The sequence below is a fragment of the Salmo salar genome, chromosome 01 (genome assembly GCF_965601325.2).
Source record: "Salmo salar chromosome 01, fSalSal1, whole genome shotgun sequence".
NCBI lineage: Eukaryota > Metazoa > Chordata > Actinopteri > Salmoniformes > Salmonidae > Salmo > Salmo salar.
This window is the reverse complement of record NC_138291.1, coordinates 141,038,253-141,064,746: the sequence shown is the minus strand read 5'-3', so window position 1 is coordinate 141,064,746 and position 26,494 is coordinate 141,038,253. Positions and strand designations below refer to the sequence as shown.

The 26,494-nt window shown below is 46.0% G+C and overlaps 2 protein-coding genes across 3 annotated transcripts in view; both read right to left on the bottom strand.

The window, feature by feature from the left end:
- LOC106561151 (tetratricopeptide repeat protein 28) overlaps positions 1-4,070 on the bottom strand; it is an 85,106-nt gene extending 81,036 nt beyond the window's left edge. Inside the window, exons 1-2 of the mRNA XM_082978842.1 lie at positions 3,731-4,070; positions 1,946-2,314 (exon numbers count right to left, since the gene is read on the bottom strand). Coding sequence (XP_082834968.1) covers positions 1,946-2,314; positions 3,731-3,760 — 399 coding nt within the window. The 5' untranslated portion in view covers positions 3,761-4,070. The remainder of the gene's footprint in view (positions 1-1,945; positions 2,315-3,730) is intronic.
- Positions 4,071-7,754: 3,684 nt separating this feature from the next.
- LOC106562596 (rabphilin-3A) overlaps positions 7,755-26,494 on the bottom strand; it is a 66,705-nt gene continuing 47,965 nt past the window's right edge. The window contains exons 2-16 of one of the 2 annotated variants that reach the window (XM_014127546.3): positions 23,233-23,379; positions 22,776-22,905; positions 22,110-22,196; positions 21,296-21,551; positions 20,987-21,178; positions 20,650-20,814; positions 20,117-20,196; positions 19,930-20,004; positions 19,042-19,151; positions 18,695-18,821; positions 17,191-17,247; positions 13,134-13,282; positions 11,139-11,220; positions 10,908-11,004; positions 7,758-10,721 (exon numbers count right to left, since the gene is read on the bottom strand). In XM_014127546.3, the coding sequence (XP_013983021.1) occupies positions 10,585-10,721; positions 10,908-11,004; positions 11,139-11,220; positions 13,134-13,282; positions 17,191-17,247; positions 18,695-18,821; positions 19,042-19,151; positions 19,930-20,004; positions 20,117-20,196; positions 20,650-20,814; positions 20,987-21,178; positions 21,296-21,551; positions 22,110-22,196; positions 22,776-22,905; positions 23,233-23,366 (1,878 nt within the window). In that variant the 5' untranslated portion in view covers positions 23,367-23,379 and the 3' untranslated portion in view covers positions 7,758-10,584. Of the gene's footprint in view, positions 10,722-10,907; positions 11,005-11,138; positions 11,221-13,133; positions 13,283-17,190; positions 17,248-18,694; positions 18,822-19,041; positions 19,152-19,929; positions 20,005-20,116; positions 20,197-20,649; positions 20,815-20,986; positions 21,179-21,295; positions 21,552-22,109; positions 22,197-22,775; positions 22,906-23,232; positions 23,380-26,494 lie in introns of both variants that reach the window. The other variant, XM_014127554.3, reaches the window with a different exon arrangement.

Here is a 26,494-nt window from a genome sequence, read left to right as displayed (position 1 = left end):
TGTGGCATTAGTGTGCATGTGACAGCAGGAAATAGATACTGATGATGTGCGCTTTTCATCACGTTATCACACTCTCACGGATGAGAGGCTGCAAACTGGCATCATCTGGTGTTAGTCTTTTAATAGGAGAGGAGAAGGAGAGGATGCTAGTTTTCATTAAGCGCTCTGTTCCATGTGGAACTTAATGTTTAGGAGGGCTGGATTTTTTTTTAACCCCAGTTTTTATTCAAAGCCTGTATTGTGCACCCTTGAGCTGAAACAGCGGCTTGGGCTTTAGAATTATTTGCATGAATGGTGCATTTTGTGGGTTTATATGCACAGGATTATATTTGATGTGTGTTTGTGTGTCATGTGAGAAAGGTGTTTCTGTATGTGACGTAATACCGCCCTCTGGTGTTTATGATGCAACATCACAGCCCAACCTAAACAGCTGTGGTGTTTGGATGTTTGTGGGTCTGAAAGCTGCTTCAAAAAGGTGAAAGCTACACGGGAACATGTCCAACCAAACACACTCCCAGAGTTTTTGTCTCACGGGGCAAGACCTTTCAGGGTACATATGGGCCTTCATATGTAAATCTGTAGTGACAGACTGACCACTTCAAAGCCTTTCATAGGGGCCATGACTGACTTAAAAGAGCTGAACATGGTATAGTTTGGAGAGCTTAACAACTCACAGAGAGAGAGAGAGAGATTTCCAGAACAACAGAGCCAGGGTTGGTGACCACGGTCTAAGAGAAAGGACCAGTATGGACAGAAAAGTCAGTCAACAATCCATCAGAAAGAGCCTTTTTTTCAAACTGCATGGTCTTTCTAAGCTTCATCCATCTGTCCATTGAAATTAAGAACCATATAAGGTTTGAGTTGGGCTACTTAGTTTCTCACCACTATGAACCCTGGGTGCTCAATGCACCTGTAAGTGAAAAAGCCTCTTTCAATATGCCAATCTGCCTAGCAACAACTATACAGAAACCCAGTGAAGGCTGAAAGAGGAGAGGGCAACTCCCAAACAGCAAAGAGCTCCAGACAGAAAACAGGAAGGTTGTATGGGAGAAAAACACTCCAAGGCTTTTCACTCCTGCGACACGGCTCCATCTAAATGACAAAGACACAAAGACCAGTTAAAGCGGAGCACGAAACACACCGACAAAAGGAGAGAAAGAAGAGAAAAAACAAGAAAAACAACGTCTGTGCGCCTTACACACACACACACACACACACACACACACACACACACACACACAACACAACACAACACAACACAACACAACACAACACAACACACACAACACACACACACACACACACACACACACACACCTCTATTCACTGTGCTTTTGTGCCCCTGCTTCTGTTTTCCCTGTTGCCTCTCAGCTCCCATGCCCAACTCTGCCGTGTGTGTGTGTGTGTGTGTGTGTGTGTGTGTGTGTGTGTGTGTGTGTGTGTGTGTAGCCTGCTGTGCCAACACAGAAGTCGACAGGGGTGCAGCGGATTGGCGACCGGCGGAAGGGAGGCTGACAGAAAGAGTGAAGAAAAGAAAAGAGAGCAGAAGGAAAGGAAAAGAGAGGGAGGCCAGGCTGAGGTAAGCAACGTTCTCAGAGTGGTAGTTCATTACACCTGACCTTCACACTGACCCACAGAGAATACAGCAGCAGGACCACTGCTACGACACACACACCCAGAAGCAGCTTCCGTCTATTCTCTTCAGTATAGAGAGGGGAAGTGGAGTGGAGCTGGCCCAGACCCAGGGAGAGAGATAACAGAGCCAGCCGGAAAAGCCTTTCTAGGTTCTGACTCCTTACAAAGACCCCTGACTCACTCTCTCTCTCTATCTCTCTCTCTCTCTCTCTCTCTCTCTCTCTCTCTCTCTCTCTCTCTCTCTCTCTCTCTCTCTCATTTGTTTAGTGGCTGTATGTTCTAGTATAGACTGGAATAAAGCCTGTCCTACCTTGGGCCATTTGGGGTTAAGCAGACGGGCTTTGAGGGCGTCGTCCAGGGCGGTCTGGTACTGTCCCAGGTGGAGAAGGGCCGCAGAGCGGTTACTGTACAGGATGCAGTTCTGAGGGTCAGCAGACAGGGCCTCGCCGTAGAGCTGCACTGCCAGGCTGTACTGCCCCCGTTGGCATGCCTGGTTACTGCGACGTACTGCCTCCAGAAACTCTGCCTTAGAAAGGATAGGAGGCCCGGGAGGGATGCAAGGATGAGGGTCTGTCTGGCAGAGAGGGGGAGGGATGGGGCGAGCAGAGGTAGAGGACGAAGAGGAGGAAGAGGGAGGGTTGGTGGCTCGGGTAGAAGAGCGAGGGCCGAAGAGAGAGAACTGAGATGGAGAGAGGGAGGAGGAAGAAGAGAAATGTGGGGAAGAGTGGTCAGTTATCTTTTCATTCAATCAGATACACTTTTCTCAACGTTAAAGTCATTTTACAGTCCAGAGAACCATGTTGATAAACATCTGAGATTCTAATCTGTTCCACCAAAACATTGAAGCAATGTTTATGTCAGCATTTGATATTGTGTGTGTGTAAGTGTGTGTGTGTGTGTGTGTGTGTGTGTGTGTGTGTGGTGTGTGTGTGTGTGTGTGTTTAACTATTCTTGTGGGTTAGGTTTAGGTTTTAGGGTTAAGGTTAGGGTAAGGGTAAGGATTTTGAATGGTACTGAATGGTGTGTCCCCACAAGGTTAGCTGTACAAGACTGTGTGTGTGTACGTTGAGGTTAGCCCTCTGTTGCCTCAACTTAGAAAAGCTGCTTCCCTCCCTGATCTGCTGTTGCCAGATTTGTCCTTTCAGAATGACTTACACCAAGGCTGTCATTATCGCTCTCACACACACACACACACACACACACACACACACACACACACACACACACACACATACACACACACACACACACACACACACACACACACACACACACACACATACACATACACACACACACACACACACACACACACACACACACACACACACACACACACACACACACACACACACACAGTCCCAGTGGCTTTCTCTGTCTAAACAGCTGATTGGAGCACTAACTCACACAGTAGGAAGTTTCCACTGAGAATACACACACACACACACAGAGAGAGAGAGATAGACAGAGAGATACACAGAGAGAGAAAGAGACAGAGAGAGAGTGAGCGAGAGAGAGAAGCTTTTCAACCTGTGTATACAGCCAATGGGCTTGTATGCATTAGTCAAAACTGTTTTGTTGGCACAGTAGTACAGGAACACCCTCTTCACAAGCACGCACACACACACACACACTCACACACACCACTTCCATGTCCCTTCCTCCCCCTCCCAGCTCAGCCCAGGTCAGCAGGGAGAAACACATTCCTGAGAGAATGAAACCAGGGACCTCCTCTGACAAAGAGAGCGAGAGAAAGACACTAAAGATTCAACCACCACGTGCTCTTTGTCACCCAAGTAACATAACACCTGTAAAAAAGAAGGTTACATTTGTATCTTGTCTTTTTATTAAAGTAATACTGTAACATGGCTGCTTTTATCTTCCACTAAATTGCTATGAAATGCAATGTGCTACATACTAGCGCGGTATGGGCTGAATAGCTGCGCCACTTGGACACAACATCAAACGCATCATCAAAGCGCTTTGGCTGATGTTGATACGTTTGCCAGCCTATATTGCAGCTACATATATAGCCCATAGGCTCTGCTTTGTAAAATAAACGGTATTGTTTTTGTTGTCATTGGGTTATATTTACCCTTTCTTTCTTCGGTCGATGTTTCTCCATCCTGTCCTAGTTTTATACCCAGCGGCAGCAACTTAAAACTTTCATCCCATGCAGTCCGCTTCCCAAACAGGACAGAGAAACAGTGCGATCTCACACAACAATGTAGTAGGATGGAACTCCAACTATTCTCCAACCAAAAGTGAACAATCATGCGATATTCCCACTCTACCGGCCGCGAACTGACTAAAGTTATTTCCCAGAAAGTGCGCCATGTTGTCAAATCCGTTTTTCCCCGAGTAACGGAATTTGTGGCCGGTGGAGGCGTGTCTCGGTAGGCTCGAGCTCCACGGATGCAGCTCCAGTCGGTCTCCAGGTCTCAGTTACCCGTGGTGACATCAGAGAGGGGTTGAGTTACCTAGCTGCTATTCATTCCACTGGGGAGCTGTAGGTATTGTTTCTACAGCATTTTGGTAATAGATCATTACTTTCTGCAACCCTTTTAGTAAATAAACATACATAAGGTGCAGTTTACTTAAAAGTAGATTGCACAATGGCCTTGAATCAAAGGGTGATAAACAAATGAAGAAGAAATCTAGAAAAAGACAATACAACCAACATCCCTCTGCATTTCAGTAACTCCTTCTGGTTATGCCTTATTTTGTAGTACATTTAGAAATTGTTTGGTAAAATATCAATGACATAATAAATAAAAACATGACATCCAAACACTGTTTGTCTTTGACAACGATGTGTTTTCTTATACAAGTAACTTCAATGTACAACTTACAGTCATGAACGCTGAGCACAGACAGTGGTTAAAAATAAACCGTTTTGTACACTATAGCCTTGATATTTATGCACTGGACTTGAAACATGGTCTTCCCTTCACAACAGCCCCTGATACTACTATCACTATTTACTGTACAACTACTATGTTAGTATTCATATTTACATTTACGTCATTTAGCAGACGCTCTTATCCAGAGCGACTTACAAATTGGTGCATTCACCTTATGATATCCATATCCCTGGGTGAGGAAATATATGTATTTTTACATCTCTTTTTGACCTGCACTGTTGGCACTCGTGGGCTTAAGAATTTAATAATCGATAATAAACTAATCGAATAAAATAAAATAAACGGCGTGCCTAAATAGATCAGGCAACACCACATCACATCGGCACTGCATCGCCTACTAAAGCACATTGTTTGTGCTTCCTGGTCTAGTGCATGTTGGGATTTGTCCTCCTGAGGCGGAGCTTGTGTAGTCCCTTGCATTGAGCCCGTCAGTTGGGCCTCCTGACATTTTGTCCAGGGCCCTAAACATCGCGCCACTCCTCAATGTCTCCACCAGTCTTCTTCTGCTGCTCAAGCAGAGTGGGAGAGGGTTTTACCAGAGCAGCTGAGCAGCTGTAGGCAAGGAGACAGACTGTTACAAACTCACGTGTGTGCGTGCGTGTGTGTGAGAGAGAGAGACAGCATGTGTGCAGTGTGTGTGTGTCTGTGAGTGTGTAGTGTACTGACCTTGTCCCCTGTATGCAGGCCTGTGGCTGTACTGTGAAAAAACAAGACGGAGAGACGTACTCCAGCAAGACAGACTGAACCCCAGACAACTCCTTCTGTTGAACCAGACCCTCAGACAGCCTGGAGAGGACAGGAGAGGAGAACATATTGGGGTGAGCTCCAGACAGACACTTAAGCACACTCCCACTGCTGCCCAACTGATCTACAGTACTTCTACTGCCATTATGTTTTAGCAAACAATTTGATCAAACATTAAGCAACAACTGCTAACACCACTAGTAGGGCTGTCCTTCACTGTCTGACCCTGTACACACAATGTATTTAATGTGACAAAATGTGACACATATTCTTGTAAGGGACAGCTGAAGTTACTGGTCCTGATGTTCCATTCTGACCCCCTGTGGTGAGGTCTACTGAAGCAGCACTGGAGGGAGTGTTGGGGGGGGTGGAAAAGTAAGGAGAGGTGAAGGTGAAGGAGGAGTAGGAGATGGGGGTGGTATTGTCAACCATGCCGTCCTCCTCTAGGTCGGGGTCCGGGTGGGTGGAGTTTGAGAGGGTGGAAGGATGGACCGCAGCATACAGAGACATCTCATCCTGTTGACACCTGCAACGGAGAGGAACGGGGTAGGATCCGACTCTATTCCAGTTGACGTTGTATGTTACATGAAACACTTCACGAAGAAACATACGTGAGGTCTGTCGTCGTCACTCACCTGCCAAACCAGTTCCTCTGAGAGCACTGTAGTCTGTGGGAGAAGAAGTCAAAGCAGTGCAGCTTCAGCAGTTTATTGAAGGCTTATCCCACTACGTCTAATATACATTAACATTTGAGTCATTTAGCAGAACCTTCCAGAAGGACAACCATCTCTGCAGCACTCCACCAATCAGGTCTTTATGGTAGAGTGGCCAGACGGAAGCCACTCCTCAGTAAAAGGCACATGACAGCCCACTTTCCAAAAGGCATCTAAAGGACTCTCAGACAATGAGAAACAAGATTTTCTGGTCTGATGAAACCAGGTTTGAACACTTTGGCCTGAATGCCAAGCGTCACGTCTGGAGGAAACCTGGTACCATCCCTACAGTGAAGCAGGGTGGTGGCAGCATCATGCTTTTTTTTGTTTTTCAGTGGCAGGGACTGGAAGACTAGTCAGGATCGAGGGAAAGATGAACGGAGCAAAGTACAGAGAGATCCTTGATGGAAACCTGCTCCAGAGCTCTCAGGACCTCAGACTGGTGCGAAGATTCACCTTCCAACAGGACAACGACCCTAAGCACACAGCTAAGACAACGCAGGAGTGGCTTCGGGACAAGTCTCTGAATGTCCTTAAGTGGCGCAGCCAGAGCCCGGACTTGAACCCGACCGAACATCTCTGGAGAAACCTGAAAATAGCTGTTCATCCAACCTGACAGAGCTTGAGAGGATCTGCAGAGAAGTATGGTAGAAACTCCCCAAATGCAGGTGTGCCAAGCTTGTAGCATCATATACCAAGAAGACTCAAGGCTGTAATCGTGGCCAAAGGTGCTTCCACAAAGTACTGAGTAAAGGGTCTGAATACTTATGTAAATATGATATTTCATTCTTTTTTCTTTTTAATACATTTGTAAACAATTCTAAAAACCTGTTTTTGCTTTGTCATTATGGGGTAGTGTGTGTAGATTGATGAGAAAAAATAAGCAATGTAATCAATTTTAGAATAAGGTTGTTACGTAACAAAATGTGGAAAAAGTCAAGGGGTCTGAATATTTTCTGAATGCACTGTATGGCCTACAAAAAGGTTCTACTGTACATAGAACACAAAGCACCCTTTTTTTGCAGTGGGTGATGGTATAGCTCCTGAGTGGCGCAGCGGTCTAAGGTGCTCCATCTCAGTGCTGGTGGTGTCACTACAGACACCCTGGTTCGAATCCAGTCTTTATCACAACTGGCTGTGATTGGGAGTTACATAGGGCGGCGCACAATTGGCCCAGTGTTGGCTGGTATAGGCTGTCATTGTAAATAAGAAATTCTTATTAACTGACTTGCCTAGTAAAATAAATAGCCTATACTGCAAGGTGCACAGTGGAGTTCAAGTCTAAAGTGACAGATGTCTGGGCCAACAGGTCCATTAAAGAAGAGATTCAATACTTGTACTTTTATTTAGTTAAGAACAAATTCTTATTTACAATGACGGCCTACCGGGGAACAGTGGGTTAACTGCCATGTTCAGGGGAAGAAAAACAGATTTTTACCTTGTCGGCTTGGGAATTCAATCCAGCAACCTTTTGGTTACTGGCCCAATGCTGTAACTACTAGGCTACCTGCCACCCCTAATACTATGTCTATCAAGAGAGCCAAAGTCTACCTGTCTCCCACCGCTTGTCTACTCAGACCGCTAGTTCTCAAACCTCACCTGAGTCATAACCTCACCTGATTCACAACCTCGCATGATTCATAACTTCACCTAATTCATAACTTCACCAGATTCACAACTTCACCTGATTCACAACCTCACCTGATTCACAACCTCACCTGATTCATAACTTCAACTGATTCATAACTTCACCTGAGTCATAACCTCACCTGATTCACAACCTCACCGGATTCACAACCTCACCAGATTCACAACTTCACCCGATTCACAACCTCACTTGATTCATAACCTCACCTGATTCACAACCTCACCTGATTCATAACTTCACCTGATTCATAACTTCACCTGAGTCATAACCTCACCTGAGTCATAACCTCACCTGATTCACAACCTCGCATGATTCATAACTTCACCTAATTCATAACTTCACCAGATTCACAACTTCACCTGATTCACAACTTCACCTGATTCATAACTTCACCTGAGTCATAACCTCACCTGATTCACAACCTCACCTGATTCCCAACCTCACCTGACTCACAAAAACATCCTTCCATGTCACAGATGCTGCTATACAAAGAGGGAATTTCACAGAATGTTTATGCATTAATCATTTGCATGCTCTCTCCCAAGAGTATGATAACAGTGGCAGAAGGCAAATACTGTACATAATGTGTATGTAACATAGCCAGAAAACATCTGCAACTTTATACTGTACATGAAAATTAATGTCATATTCAAGTTCATTACAACAGACCTTTACAGTTTTCATATTTTATTTTACTTTATATTGCATTACTGTTTAACATACGCTATCAAAGATTATTTCACATTTGAGAATGTCTAGCAATCAAATCTACTACAGATCAATGTATACGTCACATGATCAAGACAGGGCTCACGCTCAGCATGTATTTGTGCGCATTTGTTATCTGTCTGTCACAGTAAAATGCAGTGCAGTGCAATATGACCATGTCGACAGAATGATTTAGTATTTCATCAGGCTTGGAGTAATTTCTTTGTTCTACACGAGAGCGAGAGAGAGAGAGCTAGAGAGAGAGAGACAGACAGACAGAGAGAGACAGACAGAAAGAGAAACAGACAGAGAGAAAAACATACAGAGATAGAGAGAGAGAGCTAGACACAGACAGACAGACAGACAGACAGACAGACAGACAGACAGACAGACAGACAGACAGACAGACAGACAGACAGACAGACAGACAGACAGACAGACAGACAGACAGACAGACAGACAGACAGACAGACAGACAGACAGACAGACAGAGGTATAGAGAGAGAGACAGACAGACAGCAATAGAGAGACAGACAGACAGCAATAGAGAGACAGGCAGACAGCAATAGAGAGACAAACAGACAGACAGACAGACAGACAGACAGACAGACAGACAGACAGACAGACAGACAGACAGACAGACAGACAGACAGACAGACAGACAGACAGACAGACAGACAGACAGACAGAAATAAAGAGACGGTCAGAGTTAGAGAGATAGAGAGAGAGACAGACAGACAGAAATAGAGAGACAAACAGACATAGATAGAGAGATAGACAGCAATAGAGAGATAGAGACAGAGACAGACAGAAAGACAGAGATAGAGAGACTGTCAGAGATAGAGAGAGACAGACAGACAGACAGACAGACAGACAGACAGACAGACAGACAGACAGACAGACAGACAGACAGACAGACAGACAGACAGACAGACAGACAGACAGACAGACAGACAGACAGACAGACAGACAGATATATAGAGAGACAGACAGACAGCGATAGAGAGACAGACAGAGATAGAGAGAGAGAGAGACAGACAGACAGACAGACAGACAGACAGACAGACAGACAGACAGACAGACAGACAGACAGACAGACAGACAGACAGACAGACAGACAGACAGACAGACAGACAGACAGACAGAGAAATAAATAAATAAATAAATAAATAGAGAGCAATATCTAAATCAGTGCATTCCAGGTTTCTATGATATCCCATGGTTCTTAGGCGAGCTAATGCTTCAATAACATGACATGTTATCAAGATAAACAGCTAATACTAACTATGTAAACATCTTCATACATAAATAACATCAATATATGTTCCATAACATCCATCATATCCTCCTTTTAACAAACTGTTTGTACATACAGTACCACAACTGAAGATTATGTTTTGGCAGAGCAAACACTAGTACCCTGCAGTTACGGTATAGAAGTATAGAACACAGATTATGACCATGTCATAAGGGCACAGTATAGAAGCATAGAACACAGATTATGACCATGTCACAAGAGCACAGTATAGAAGTATAGAACACAGATTATGACCATGTCATAAGAGTACAGTATAGAAGTATATAATACAGATTATGACCATGTCCTTAGAGCAAAGTATAGAAGTATAGAACACAGATTATGACCATGTCATAAGAGCACAGTATAGAAGTATAGAACACAGATTATGACCATGTCATAAAAGCACATTATAGAAGTATAGAACACAGATTATGACCATGTCATAAGAGCACATTATAGAAGTATAGAACACAGATTATGACCATGTCATAAGAGCACAGTATAGAAGTATAGAACACAGATTATGACCATATCATAAGAGCACAGTATAGAAGTATAGAACACAGATTATGACCATGCCATAACTCTGTACAGCACAATCCAGGGTGGGGGTCAGAGACGATGTCATCTACATAACGTAATCTATATAATGTGTTGCAGTTCTTTTTGTTTCACTGTAAACACTGCGTTGATGAGTACATGCATACAATAAGCATTCTGTCAGCACACGAAGATAGAAGTTGTAAAAACAGAGGCCCTTAATTTGCTGCTAATTCAGGTTCACATTACTAAAAGTAGGAAGACCTAGAATGGAAGACAAAATAATATATTTGAGAGGAAGATAGAAACAGCCTGGGATGGATGAATCTAGGGAGGAGGAGGAGGAGGAGAAGAGGAAGAAGAAGTCGTGTCTTAGTCGTCCGTGTCTTTAACGGTGTTGTCATCTAGGAGGACGTGCCAGCGTTCGATCTTCTTGTCTTTGTTCTTGAGACATTCGTACCAGTGCTTCAGACATTCCCCCTTGGCTGTGATGCCCAGCTGGCACCCTCCTGAAGGGGAGGAGGTTTTTTAAAGTATTACTTTGAAGTCGGCTTTAAAAGTGCACAATATAGTTTGCTAAACATTACAAGTACATTCATTCTGCCATCGTTACTGAACTCCCCAATGAAATCGTTGGATTTCTCAACTGACCAATGAAAATGCTGGATTTGCCCCATGTCATAGTCCCAACTCACCAATGAAATCATTGGATGTTCCCATGTCATAGTCCCAGACTGAGATGTCCAGGCTCTTCTTAGCCAGCTCACCATGTTTGATCTCATAGCTGAACTCCTGCAACACAACTTCAGCCATCACACTCCATGCTCAGTGCATAGACACAGACCGCCATTAGACTCTGTATTAATAAAACAATGGTCTGGAACCTGATATTGTGTTGTTATAGATATATATGAGGGGACATTAACCTCGTTGAACTCTGGGTTCAGCGTCTTCTTTTTGATCTGAGTCTTGTTCTTGGCTTTCTTCCCCATGTCTGGTTTCAGGAAGCTGCAGGTCACAATCACAGGAGAGAGAATCAATCCACACTCAATCAAGCAACCAATCAATCTAGCCATCCGTCCATCAAATGTTTAAGGCTGTAGGACAGGGTCATAGAAGAGGAGGGTGAACATCAGCAATCAAGGTAGTTACATATATATTTATACTGCTCAAAAAAATAAAGGGAAGACTTAAACAACACAACCTAGATCTCAATGAAAGAAATAATCTTATCACATACTTTTTTCTTTACATAGTTGAATGTGCTGACAACAAAATCACACAAAAATAATCAATGGAAATCCAATTTATCAACCCATGGAGGTCTGGATTTGGAGTCACACTCAAAATTAAAGTGGAAAACCACACTACAGGCTGATCCAACTTTGATGTAATGTCCTTAAAACAAGTCAAAATGAGGCTCAGTAGTGTGTGTGGCCTCCACGTGCCTGTATGACCTCCCTACAACGCCTGAGCATGCTCCTGATGAGGTGGCGGATGGTCTCCTGAGGGATCTCCTCCCAGCCCTGGACTAAAGCATCCGCCAACTCCTGGACAGTCTGTGGTGCAACATGGCGTTGGTGGATGGAGCGAGACATGATGTCCCAGATGTGCTCAATTGGATTCAGGTCTGGGGAACGGGCGGGCCAGTCCATAGCATCAATGCCTTCCTCTTGCAGGAACTGCTGACACACTCCAGCCACATGAGGTCTAGCATTGTCTTGCATTAGGAGGAACCCAGGGCCAACCGCACCAGCATATGGTCTCACAAGGGGTCTGAGGATCTCATCTCGGTACCTAATGGCAGTCAGGCTACCTCTGGCGAGCACATGGAGGGCTGTGCAGCCCCCCAAAGAAACGCCATCCCACACCATGACTGACTCACCGCCAAACCGGTCATGCTGGAGGATGTTGCAGGCAGCAGAAGGTTCTCCACGGCGTCTCCAGACTCTGTAAAGTCTGTCACGTGCTCAGTGTGAACCTGCTTTCATCTGTGAAGAGCACAGGGCGCCAGTGGCGAATTTGCCAATCTTGGTGTTCTCTGGCAAATGCCAAACGTCCTCCACGGTGTTTGGCTGTAAGCACAACCCCCACCTGTGGACGTCGGGCCCTCATACCACCCTCATGGAGTCTGTTTCTGACCGTTTTAGCAGACATATGCACATTTGTGGCCTGCTGGAGGTCATTTTGCAGGGCTCTGGCAGTGCTTCTCCTGCTCTTCCTTGCACAAAGGCGGAGGTAGCGGTCCTGCTGCTGGGTTGTTGCCCTCCTACGGCCTCCTCCACGTCTCCTGATATACTGGCCTGTCTCCTGGTAGCGCCTCCATGCTCTGGACACTACGCTGACAGACACAGCAAACCTTCCTGCCACAGCTCGCATTGATGTGCCATCCTGGATGAGCTGCACTACCTGAGCCACTTGTGTGGGTTGTAGACTCCATCTCACGCTACCACTAGAGTGAAAGCACCGCCAGCATTCAAAGTGACCAAAACATCAGCCAGGAAGCAAGGAACTGAGAAGTGGTCTGTGGTCCCCACCTGCAGAACCACTCCTTTATTGGGGGTGTCTTGCTAATTGCCTATAATTTCCACCTGTTGTCTATTCCATTTGCACAACAGTATGTGAAATGTATTGTCAATCAGTGTTGCTTCCTAAGTGGACAGTTTGATTTCACAGAAGTGTGATTGACTTGGAGTTACATTGTGTTGTTTAAGTGTTCCCTTTATTTTTTTGAGCAGTGTATATATATACAGACAGACAGACAGACAGACAGACAGACAGACAGACAGACAGACAGACAGACAGACAGACAGACAGACAGACAGACAGACAGACAGACAGACAGACAGACAGACAGACAGACAGACAGACAGACAGACAGACAGAGACAGATAGTGTAGCTAGATTAATAGAACACATACATCTTGACAAAGGGGTCTGAGTATCCATTAGAGTCCATAGCTGCCAGGTGAGCACATCGCACCACTCCCACGATCAGACGACCCTGCTGGGTACTGTAGGTTAGAGAGACCAGGATACGACCCCTCTCCTCTGCTTCATCCTCCTTTACCTGTAGGACACACACACACACACAGAAATGCACGCACACACGCACAGACAAGAAGATTTGCTAGTGGATTTACATCCACTACGATAAGAATTTTCCCATAGAGATTAACATATCAAAGATTGTCATAACATGTACAGTATATATAATCCATGCATGTACTGCACAGTGAATTTTATTCTAAAATGGATGAAATAGTTTTTTCCTCTCATCAATCTACACTCAATACCCAATAATGACAAAGCAAAAACAGGTTTAGAAATGTTTGTGTTCCTCAGTATTTGGGGAGTATCTCCCATTCTTCTCTGCAGATCCTCTCAAGCTCTGTCAGGTTGGATGGGGAGCGTCGCTGCACAGCTATTTTCATGTCTCTCCAGAGATGTTCGATCGGTTCAAGTCCGGGCTCTGGCTGGGCCCCTCAAGGACATTCAGAGACTTGTCCCGAAGCCACTCCTGTGTTGTCTTGGCTGTGTGCTTAGGGTCGTGGTCCTATTGGAAGGTGAACCTTCGCCCCAGTCTGAGGTCCTGAGTGCTCTGGAGCAGGTTTTCATCAAGGATCTCTCTGTACTTTGCTCCGTTCATCTTTCCCTCGATCCTGACGAGTCTCCCAGTCCCTGCTGCTGAAAAACATCCCCACAGCATGATGCTGCCACCACCCTGCTTCACCGTAGGGATGGTGCCAGGTTTCCTCCAGACGTGACGCTTGGCATTCAGGCCAAAGAGTTCAATCTTGTTTTCATCATACCAGAGAATCTTGTTTCTCATAGTCTGAGAGTCCTTTAGGTACCTTTTGGCAAACTCCAAGCGGGCTGTCATGTACCTTTTACTGAGGAGTGGCTTCCGTCTGGCCATTCTACCATAAAGGCCTTAATGGTGGAGTGCTGCTGAGATGGTTGTCCTTCTGGAAGGTTCTCCCATCTCCACAGAGGAACCCTAGAGCTCTGTCAGAGTGACCATCGGATTCTTGGTCACCTCCCTGACCAAGGCCCTTCTCCCCCGATTGCTCAGTTTGGCCAGGTGGCCAGCTTTAGGAAGAGTCTTGGTGGTTCCAAAAGTCTTCTATTTAAAAATGATGGAGGCCACTGTGTTTTTGCGGACCATCAATGCTGCAGAAATGTTTTGGTACCCTTCCCAAGATCTGTGCTTCAAAATAATCCTGTCTCGGAGCTCTCCGGACAATTCCTTAGATTGATGAGGAAAACATTTTTGTTCATCAATTTTAGAATAAGGCTGTAACGTAACAAAATGTGGAAAAAGTCAAGGGGTCTGAATACTTTCCGAATGCACTGTATGTATATAATTTCTCCACTACTGGTCATGTACTGTATGTTTAATCCACTTTTAGAGTACATGATAATATCATGGGTTACACATACAGTGCCTTCAGAAAGTACTCACACCCCTGGACTTTTCCATATTTTGTTGAGTTACAACCTGAATTCAAAATTGATTAAATTGACATTTTATGTCACCGGCCTATCCCTTAATAAGTGAAATTATGATTTCTGAGCTTTTTACAAATTAATAAAAAATGAAAAGCTTAAATGTCTTCAGTCAATAAATATTGAACCATTTTGTTATTCAAGCCTAAATAAGTTCAATAATAGTGCAATAATAGTAATAATAGTGGTTAACATGATTTTAACATGATTTTGTTTATGACTACCTCATCTCTGTACCCCACACATACAATCTGTAAATTCCCTCAGTCGAGCACTGAATTTAAAACAGTCGAGCACTGAATTCAACCACAAAGACCATTGCTGTGAAACATTAAACAAGTTAGAATTTTTAGATAAACCTATACTAAAGATATTCACGTCATCAAATAATTGATTAAAACACAGTGTTTTGCAATTCAGGTCTACAGTAGCCTCAGCAGCCCTCTATAGGGTAGCACCTCGGTGTAGCCGGAGGACAGCTGCACTACATGGCCAAAAGTATGTGGACACCTGCTCGTCGAACATCTCATTCCAAAATCATGGGCATTAATATGGAGTTGGTCCCTCCTTTGCTGCTATAACAGCCTCCACTCTTCTGGGAAGGCTTTCCACTAGATGTTGGAACATTGCTGCAGGGACTTACTCGGCTGTCCCGTTCTGTGAGCTTGTGTGGCCTACTACTTTGCGGCTGAGCCTTTGTTTCTCCTAGACGTCACCTTGATTACTCAACATTTTCTCTCGACCTGTACACCTACGTTGTAAACTTTCATTCATTGGCTAGGTTGTAGCAACCTCATGATGGGTATAGGGCAAATTTGAGTATCATGTAGAAGCCTAAACCTATCAATGTTACATTGAGCTGTGTGAATGGAATATGAATCACAGTCGTCCAACATGCTGTAATAAAATTAAGGAGATGCTCATAAAAAAAAGGTTGTCCTCCCTCATCTTAAACATCACCAACCGCCATTGTTTAAAACAGTTACAAATTTGAATAGCTGTGATAGGAGAAAACTGACGATGGATCAACAATGTTGTAGTTACTCCACAATACTAACATAAATGAATGAAAAGAAGGAAGCCTGTACAGAATACAAATATTCCAAAACATGCATCCTGTTTGCAATAAGGCATTAAAGCAAAACTGCAAAAAAATGTGGCAAAGTAATTAACTTTGTGTCCTGAATACAAAGTGTTATGTTTCAGGCAAATCCAACACAACACATCAGTAAGTACCACTCTTCATATTTTCAAGCATGGTGGTGGCTGCATCATGTTATGGGTATACTTGTCATCGGCAAGGACTAGGGCAGTGGTCACCAATCTGTCGATAATGATCGACTGGTCAATCTCCAAGTTTTTTTAGGTTAAAATAAACGGAATAGAGCTGAGCACAGGCAAAATCCTAGAAGAAAACCTTGTTCAGTCTGTTTTCCACCAGACACTGGGAGATGAATTGACCTTTCAGCAGGATAATAATCTGGAACACAAGGCCAAACCTACACTGGAGTTGCTTACCAAGAAGACATTGAATGTTCCTGAGTGGCCTAGTTAAAGTTTGGACTTAAATAGGCTTGAAAAACTACTGCAAAACTTGAAAATGGCTATCTAGCAATGATTAACAGCCAACTTGACAGAGCTTGAAGAATTTTTTTAATAATAATGTGCGAATATTGTACAATCCAGGTGTGCAAAGCTCTTAGAGACGACTCACAGCTGTAATCGTTGCCGAAGGTGATTCTAACATGTATTGACTCAGGGGTGTGAATACGTACTGTATGTAAATGAGATATTTCTCTATTTAATTTTCAATAAACATGTGTTTACTTTGTAATTATGGGGTATTGTGTATAGATGGGTGAGAATATGTATTTATTTCATCCATTTTGATTTTAGGCTGTAACACAACAAAATGTGGAATACGTCAATGGGTATGAGTACTTTCTAATTGGCACTGTACATGATATAATCTGAGTTATGTAATGTGTGGCCAACTATGGGTGCAAGTTATTCTGACAGTAAAACTAAAAAGCCATTTCCTTCGGGAATACAGAACAGGGCCACAGGTCACAGTATAAACAGAGATGAATTGTATAAAGGCGGCTGGTGGCACCTTATTTGAGGAGGACGGGTTCATAGCAAATGAATGGAATGGTATCGACACATCAAACACATGGTTTCCTTGTGTTTGATACCATTCCATTCACTTCAATCCAGTCATTATTATGAGCCGTCCTCCCCTCAACAGCCTCCTATCCTTGAAAGGTATTTATCTTGTGGAGACAACAATAGATAGCAAGGCAAGGAGGCCTAAAAAAGTTCCTACTAAATTCAATGGAAATGAATAGTACATGTGATATCAGCATTCAGCTACAATTTTGTTCCCTCACTGGAGTTACAGGCGTAAATCTTAGGTGTGAACATGAAGTGTGAATCCTGAGTGTAAATCCTGTCTCAGGCGAGTCTTACCTCCTCCTCGTAGAGTGCCATGCCCCGGGCTGAGCCTCCTGTTCCTGCCTTCTTCACCTGGGAGAGGGGGGGAGCAAAGGGGGAGAGTGGGGGTAAAATCACTTATATCATGATGATTATTATTATTGCATCCACAATGCAAAGGTTAACAACTGTCTCCAGACCTGGATGCGTACCCTCATAGACACACACTGTTGTAGTTCCTACCTGGACCACCCTCTCCAGACACACACTGTTGTAGTTCCTACCTGGACCACCCTCTCCAGACACACACTGTTGTAGTTCCTACCTGGACCACCCTCTCCAGACACACACTGTTGTAGTTCCTACCTGGACCACCCTCTCCAGACACACACTGTTGTAGTTCCTACCTGGACCACCCTCTCCAGACACACACTGTTGTAGTTCCTACCTGGACCACCCTCTCCAGACACACACTGTTGTAGTTCCTACCTGGACCACCCTCTCCAGACACACACTGTTGTAGTTCCTACCGGGACCACCCTCTCCAGACACACGCTGTAGTTCCTACCTGGACCACCCTCTCCAGACACACACTGTTGTAGTTCCTACCTGGACCACCCTCTCCAGACACACACTGTTGTAGTTCCTACCTGGACCACCCTCTCCAGACACACGCTGTAGTTCCTACCTGGACCACCCTCTCCAGACACACACTGTTGTAGTTCCTACCTGGACCACCCTCTCCAGACACACGCTGTAGTTCCTACCTGGACCACCCTCTCCAGACACACACTGTTGTAGTTCCTACCTGGACCACCCTCTCCAGACACACACTGTTGTAGTTCCTACCTGGACCACCCTCTCCAGACACACACTGTTGTAGTTCCTACCTGGACCACCCTCTCCAGACACACGCTGTAGTTCCTACCTGGACCACCCTCTCCAGACACACACTGTTGTAGTTCCTACCTGGACCACCCTCTCCAGACACACACTGTTGTAGTTCCTACCTGGACCACCCTCTCCAGACACACACTGTTGTAGTTCCTACCTGGACCACCCTCTCCAGACACACGCTGTTGTAGTTCCTACCTGGACCACCCTCTCCAGACACACACTGTTGTAGTTCCTACCTGGACCACCCTCTCCAGACACACACTGTTGTAGTTCCTACCTGGACCACCCTCTCCAGACACACACTGTTGTAGTTCCTACCTGGACCACCCTCTCCAGACACACACTGTTGTAGTTCCTACCTGGACCACCCTCTCCAGACACACACTGTTGTAGTTCCTACCTGGACCACCCTCTCCAGACACACACTGTTGTAGTTCCTACCTGGACCACCCTCTCCAGACACACGCTGTTGTAGTTCCTACCTGGACCACCCTCTCCAGACACACACTGTTGTAGTTCCTACCTGGACCACCCTCTCCAGACACACACTGTTGTAGTTCCTACCTGGACCACCCTCTCCAGACACACGCTGTAGTTCCTACCTGGACCACCCTCTCCAGACACACACTGTTGTAGTTCCTACCTGGACCACCCTCTCCAGACACACGCTGTAGTTCTTCTTCTGGTTGGCTTTGAGTTTCTTCAGAGCAACACGCGTCTCTCCGATGAACTCATTGTGCCCAAACTTGTCCATATCACTCACTGACAGCCTGGAAGCAGGAAGAGGAGTTTTTTTTCATCATCACCGAAGATTTTTTATTCTATTGGTTCCCTTTAGCCCTGGGTAATGTAACTGACGTAAATGGAGAGCCAGGGAACTAAACTTGGCCAATTTCAACGTAAACGTTTTCATTTCAGATGACCCAGTGGGTGACACATATAGTGTATACAGTAGTGTTATGTGGTATGGGCGAGCCTGCCTGTATTTACCGTAGTGTTTTGCGCTGCATGTCGTCGTCAGTGATACCATGGTACACCAGAGTCTCATTCCACACTGGGTTCAGAGTGCCCTTCAGTGTCTTAGTACGCAGCTTGTTAGACTGTGGAGACGGGAAGACAGGGAGAGGGGGGGACAGGGGAAGAAATAGAGCAGAAGACAGGGAGACAGATGGAGATGGAGAGAGAGACAGAGAGACCCCACAGAGCCCCACGACAGCAACACAATTAGTCCCAACCAAAATAATGAGAAAACAAAAAGATAATTACTTGACACATTGGAAAGAATTAACAAAAAAAAACTGAGCAAACTAGAATGCTATTTGGCCCTAAACAGAGAGTACACAGTGGCAGAATACCTGACCACTGTGACTGACCCAAAATTAAGGAAAGCTTTGACTATGTACAGACTCAGTGAGCATAGTCTTGCTATTGAGAAAGGCCGACAAAGGCAGACCTGGCTCTCAAGAGAAGACAAGCTATGTGCAACACTGCCCACAAAGTGAGGTGGAAACTGAGCTGCATATTAGAGACACATATTTCCCTCAGATTACACAGACCCACAAAGAATTCGAAAACAAAACCCAATTTTGATACACTCCCATATCTACTGGGTGAAATACAACAAGCAAGATTTGTGACTTGTTGCCACAAGAAAAGGGCAACCAGTGAAGAACAAACACCATTGTAAATACAACCCATAATTATGTTGATTTATTTTCCCTTTTGTACTTTAACCATTTGCACATCATTACAATGCTGTATATAGACATAATGACATTTGAAATGTCTTTATTCTTTTGGAACTTCTGTGAGTGATACAAGTCTGTGTCAACAGGCAGCAGAAACAGGCCTACAACTACCAGAAGTGTTGGAAGTTACCTTACTGGCTCCAGGTAAGAGGTGCAGCTTGACGTAGGGGTCTGCTAGTCCATTAGAGTCCATCGGCTTTAGGCCCTGAGAGAGAGAGAGAGAGAGAGAGAGAGGGCAGGAGATTAGAGATGGAGAATATTAACCTAAAGATGAACCATTCAAGCATGTCACTGAGGCTAGCAGTGTGTATGTATACCCTTGCTTTGACTATGTTGCAGTGCAGCGCGTTGCTCTCCTGTTCATAATGCAGAGTGAACTCCAGTAACCCCAGGGTGGCTGATGCGGACAGAACAAAAGAACATCATGCTCAGATTGGTTACTACAACCAACACACACACACACACACACACACACACACACACACACACACACACACACACACACACACACACACACACACACACACACACACACACACACACACACACACACACACAGAGAGAGAGAGAGAGAGAGAGAGAGAAAGAGAGAGAGCGAGAGAGAATAACAGAACAACTGAGAGGAAGTGTGTGTGTGCATTAGAATATGTGTTTCATCTGGTTGGTCTACAATGTCCCTGCTTGGGAACCAAATTTCCCAGTGGGCTAATAAAGATTGATGGTTACTGTATGCACACGGTATGGTATGTAGAGGGTCGTGTTTGGTGACAAGGTAGAGGAAGTCATCAAATGTCTGAAGTGACTGAAATCAATAAAAAGGAACATGTGTTTTATAAGGACACACACTTACTGGATTCATCAGAGTCATATTCGTTGTCGTCGTCCTCGACAGGAGCGGGGGCTGGGCGTGCTGCCAGGGTGGGTTTGGGGGCAGGAGTGGGTTTCTCCTCCCCGACTAGAGTTGGGGCTCTATCCTCCCTCTGGTGAGGGTGTCTGCTCTCCTCTGGTGCAGGGGCTGAGGTAGAGAAACACCGCTATTTAGTCAATCTCCAAGTAGAAGGGATTATGCATCTGAGCGGTTGGTGGTAACAGGTAGGTAAACAAAACCAAAGCAGTGACTGCTTTTAGGGTGGGTAAGGAAAAACATGTCATTTTGTAATTTGGGTGAGCTGACCCTACAATCGTACCCTGTGGTGTGACTGTGTCAGCTGGAGCTGGTGTGTTCACTCTCCCCCTGGCTGTGGGAGGTCTGGAGCCTAACTTAGACTGGCTCTTCACCACCTCTTCCTGCACAGCAACGCCCCCTAGTGTCTGAGCAGAGCTATACCCCTCTGGGTCCTGTTGCTCTGAGCTGGAGTACGGGGGCTCATCAGTGGGCTCTGAGACAAGACGGAGAGAGGAAGATGACATTTTGAAATACCCAACAAGCTTTTGCATGTACCTCTCATGCAAGTCCCACCAGTCGTGAAATCTTAATGCTTGTTTCCACTGCTCACCTTGGTTCTCTGTGTTGGAGCAGCAGTTATCCTGCTGCTCCTGCTGCTCTGTACAGTCCTGGGCACCAGCGTCTGGCTGGTAGCTGGGCTGGGTCTGGGTACGGGCATAGGGCTGGGTACTGGGCTGGTGATGGGTAGGGTTTAAGGTACGGGGGCTCTCTCTACCCGTCCCTCTGGGTCTGGAGATGGGCAGGGGAGCAGGGAGGACCTGCTGGGGTTGGCCCTTAAAGAACCACGCTCCAGAACGCTTCAACATCTAGATATGGAGAGAGAGATGGAGAGACAGAGAGAAAGAGAGAGAGAGGAAGAGATGTAGAGAGAGAGGGGGGAGGGGAGAGACAGAGAAAGAGAACATTTGATGGAGAGAGCGAGATTGAGATGGAGAGAGAGAGGGGGGGTAGCGTGCTTAGCAGATGAGTTATCTCACATTGGACTGACAGGTAGGGCCATTTAATTAAAGGTTCCCTGGGGAGAGGTTTCACTGAACACAGGGTCAGCACTAAAACAATACTGTGAAACGGTGTGACTAAGCAAACCCAAAAAATAAAGTGTGAGTGTGATTAAGTCTGAACAGCTGAACCCTTCTCTCCCCCCTTCCCTTTCCTCCTTCTCTATGTCCCCCCTTCTCTCTCCCTCCTCCTTGTGATGGGACAAACAAACACAATCTTTTCAAATTATTTATTAATATGAAGGCGTATTCCTGGAGTATACATTAAAACGACTATTTGTTTTGTCTTCAACCTAGAATTTCTCTATCATTCCACCCCTCCTTTCCTCTCTCCATCTCTCTCTCTCTATCCCCCTCCTCTCTCACCTCTTTGTGTTCGCTGCAGATCCTACAGACCCACACAGGACATGACGACCGGCTGTTGTTCTGAATCCCACACTTACTGCACATATGCTGCGAGCAGAAACACACACTTACTTAAACCAGAGTTATTTTTATGATACACTCATAGAAAAAAAGGTGTCATCTACAACCTGAAAGGGTTCTTCGGCTCTACCCATAGGAGAACCTGTTAAAGAACACTTTTTGGTTCCAGGTAGAACCCTATTGGGTTCCATGTAGAACCCTTTCCCCCAGGGGGTTAAACATGGAACCCAAAAGAGTTCTACCTGGAACCAAAAAGGGTTCTGCCTGGAACCAAAAAGGGTTCTACCTGGAACCAAAAAGGGTTCTACTTGGAACCAAAAAGGGTTCTCCTATGGGGACAGCCAAAGAACCCTTTTGGAACCCTTTTTTTCTGAGAGTGTAGGACAAATGTAGGCACAGATTGGGAGCTAGACAAAGAGAGCGACAGAAAGGATTTAGGAGCACATACCAGACTACTGACAGAATCAGCTCTGCTCAAAGCAACATGAAATAGTAAGTTGAACAAAAGAAGATGAGAAACCACAGGAAACCACAGAGACCTACAGGGCTTGGACCTCTGATAACTGTCCAAACTCTCTACATAGCTCTATTATATGTGCTAGTTACCTTCTTGCAGTGGGAACAGAGTACGGAGTTGACTCCCTGCTGGCCAAACGTCTCTCCACACAGCAGACAGCGAGACTGACCATCTCCACATGCTGTCTTCTTCATACTGTCCAACCTAGTGGCAAAACGCCTACAGAACACACAGACACAGTTACAGACACAGACACAGTTACAGACACACACACACACACACACACACACACACACACACACACACACACACACACACACACACACACACACACACACACACACACTACCGGTAAATACACGCAACACACATCAGACTGCCAGACTGACCATCTGGCCATGCTGTCTTTTGTCTAGACAGGTCGCCAACCACATAGAGTGAAGAGATCAAACACACACACACAGTTTTGTCTCTTTCTAATTCCCCCCCCCCCCCCCGTCCCCCCGTCCCCCCGTCCCCCCCCCCCCCTCTCTCTCTCGGTCTCACCCGATCCTCTCCTGCTCCATGGCCTCCATGGTCTCAGCCCGAGCCAGAACACTGTTGATGATCTCCTTCTCTTCGTCTGTTAGCTCCACCTCCTGAGGACCTCCTCCTCCATGGCCTCCACTGTGCCGGTGCATCCTGCTGACTGACCTGACAGACAGCGACAGGACACACACTTACAACGTCATGTACACACGTCAGAAGAGACACACTTGTAACTTAACAGACACTTACAACATGCACAAATCCGAGGACAAACACACATCAGAGGACACGGCACACTCAAATGCAGAAGAGTCAACTGTCGCCTCTGGAGTGATGTGTACTCTAGGTCCAATACTACCGAGTAGTACTCAGACCTCAATACCCTGCTACTAGTAACTGAACATGCCTCTAGATGTTTTCACTGAACAGGGAACAGAGGCACACAACATTATCATCGGCTAGATTAGAACACTGTCAAGTAGAATACAGCAGGGGTCCGTCCCCCCCCCCGGCTACTGCTCCTGAACCCTGACCTGTTCACCAGACGTGTTGTTTCGACCCTCCCCCCTCTCCCTCTCTGCCGCACCTGCTGTCTCAACCTTTGAATGCTTGGCTATGAAAGGCCAACTGACATTTACTCCTGAGGTGCTGACCTGTTGCACCCTCTACAACCACTGTGATTATTATTTGACCCTGCTGGTCATCTATGAACGTTTGAACATTTTGACGAACGATCTGGCCTTAATGGCCACGTTACTCTTGTACTCTCCACCCAGCACAGCCAGAAGAGGACTGGCCACCCCTCAGAGCCTGGTTCCTCTCCACCCAGCACAGCCAGAAGAGGACTGGCCACCCCTCAGAGCCTGGTTCCTCTCCACCCAGCACAGCCAGAAGAGGACTGGCCACCCCTCAGAGCCTGGTTCCTCTCCACCCAGCACAGCCAGAAGAGGACTGGCCACCCCTCAGAGCCTGGTTCCTTCCACCCAGCACAGCCAGAAGAGGACTGGCCACTCCTCAGAGCCTGGTTCCTCTCCACCCAGCACAGCCAGAAGAGGACTGGCCACTCCTCAGAGCCTGGTTCCTCTCCACCCAGCCCAGCCAGAAGAGGACTGGCCACCCCTCAGAGCCTGGTTCCTCTCCACCCAGCACAGCCAGAAGAGGACTGGCCACCCCTCAGAGCCTGGTTCCTCTCCACCCAGCACAGCCAGAAGAGGACTGGCCACTCCTCAGAGCCTGGTTCCTCTCCACCCAGCACAGCCAGAAGAGGACTGGCCACCCCTCAGAGCCTGGTTCCTCTCCACCCAGCACAGCCAGAAGAGGACTGGCCACCTCTCAGAGCCTGGTTCCTCTCCACCCAGCACAGCCAGAAGAGGACTGGCCACTCCTCAGAGCCTGGTTCCTCTCCACCCAGCACAGCCAGAAGAGGACTGGCCACCTCTCAGAGCCTGGTTCCTCTCCACCCAGCACAGCCAGAAGAGGACTGGCCACCCCTCAGAACCTGGTTCCTCTCTAGGTTTCTTCCTAGGTTCCTTCCTTTCTAGGGAGTTTTCCCTAGCCACCGTGCTTCTACATCTGCATTACTTGCACTTTGGAGTTTTAGGCTGGGTATTTGTATAAGCACTTCGTGACCTCAGCTGGTGTTAAAAGGGCTTTATAAATACATTTGATTGATTGATTGATACTGTGTGTGTTCATTTAAGTATACAGGATATCTACAATATAGCCTTCATCATAACTGATATCAAAGCATCACCAAGCTGTTAGCCATTCCTCTTTTCCACTTTGTTAGCTCTCTCTCAATTCAATTTCAGGGCTTTTATTGGCATGGGAAACATATCTCTCTCTTTCTCTCTCGCTCTCTCCTCCCCCTCTCTCTCTTCAGCCCTTTCATAATGTTCTCTCCCTGATGATTGGAAATGTCAGGGGTTGCCGTGACAGCGGGCAGTTTGGCAACCTGACTGATTTCTGTCATCGTGTGTGTGTGTGTGTGTGTGTGTGTGTGTGTGTGTGTGTGTGTGTGTGTGTGTGTGTGTGTGTGTGTGTGTGTGTGTGTGTGTGTGTGTGTGTGTGTGTGTGTGTGTCTGCGTGTGACATTGGTGGGTTGAGGCTGAAGTGGGGGGGAGAAAAGGAGCGTTCTACAATGGCATGACACTGACCTCATCACTCACACACATTGTACGACATCACATAAAACAAAAAAATTGCCCACTAATACAGGACTAGTAAAAGGCCAAGTGCATTCTGATTTTTCAGGGCGTGCTGCAGCACCCTCAGCATCCCTGCTTCCTGTGGCTATGTATGGGTTAAGACACCTATATCACTCGTGTAGCCTATTATACTCAATAAACCAACTTTGTGACATACGCACACACACACACACACACACACACACACACACACACACACACACACACACACACACACACACACACACACACACACACACACACACACACACTATTGAGTCGGCTGGTTGAAGTGGTGTTGTAAATCAATGGTCTAGATCAGTGTAAAGGGGTGGGGACATAACAGTTATCTGATTCTTCATGTCATCCACTGAGAGGGAGGACATGCGACAGTTGAACATGATGTAATTCTCAAACACACACGCACACGTGCACACACACACACACACACACACACACACACACACACACACACACACACACACACACACACACACACACACACACACACACACACACACACACACAGTGTGTAGGGCTAACGGGGCTAAGATCAAAGCCAGAGACATGGCTAAAGGGAGTTAGTCAGTAGGGTGACACGCATGGAAATATGATGTTAAAAAATATTTAGATCAGTGTGTGTGTGCGTGTTTGTATGTTAGAGGTTGATGGGAACTCTTCTCCTCTGACCCACCACTACAAATAAACTGGCCACTGTAAGGACTTCTGTTTAATTTACTCTTTACAGGGCTGGGTGATACAGGGACTTGTGTGTGCGCAAGTGCATGTGTGTGCACGTGCCCTTGTGTGTGTTCACGCGCAGTGTGTGTGTGTGCGATTCCCTGCGTGCATGCTCGTGCATATGCATGAGTGTGTGATTTAAGGTCTTCTGAATCAGGAACTGAAGTACCTGCAGGGGAATGGAATAGCACAGGAGGATAAATCCCTTTTAACACCCTGAGAGAACAGACTAGTCATGAAGAGCACTGGACTGAACCTGCACCATAAAAACAAAGACCTCTCCACTCCTTTAGCTCACTCCAACACACACACACACGAACGAACGCACACGCACAGACGCCAGGGAGAAGTTA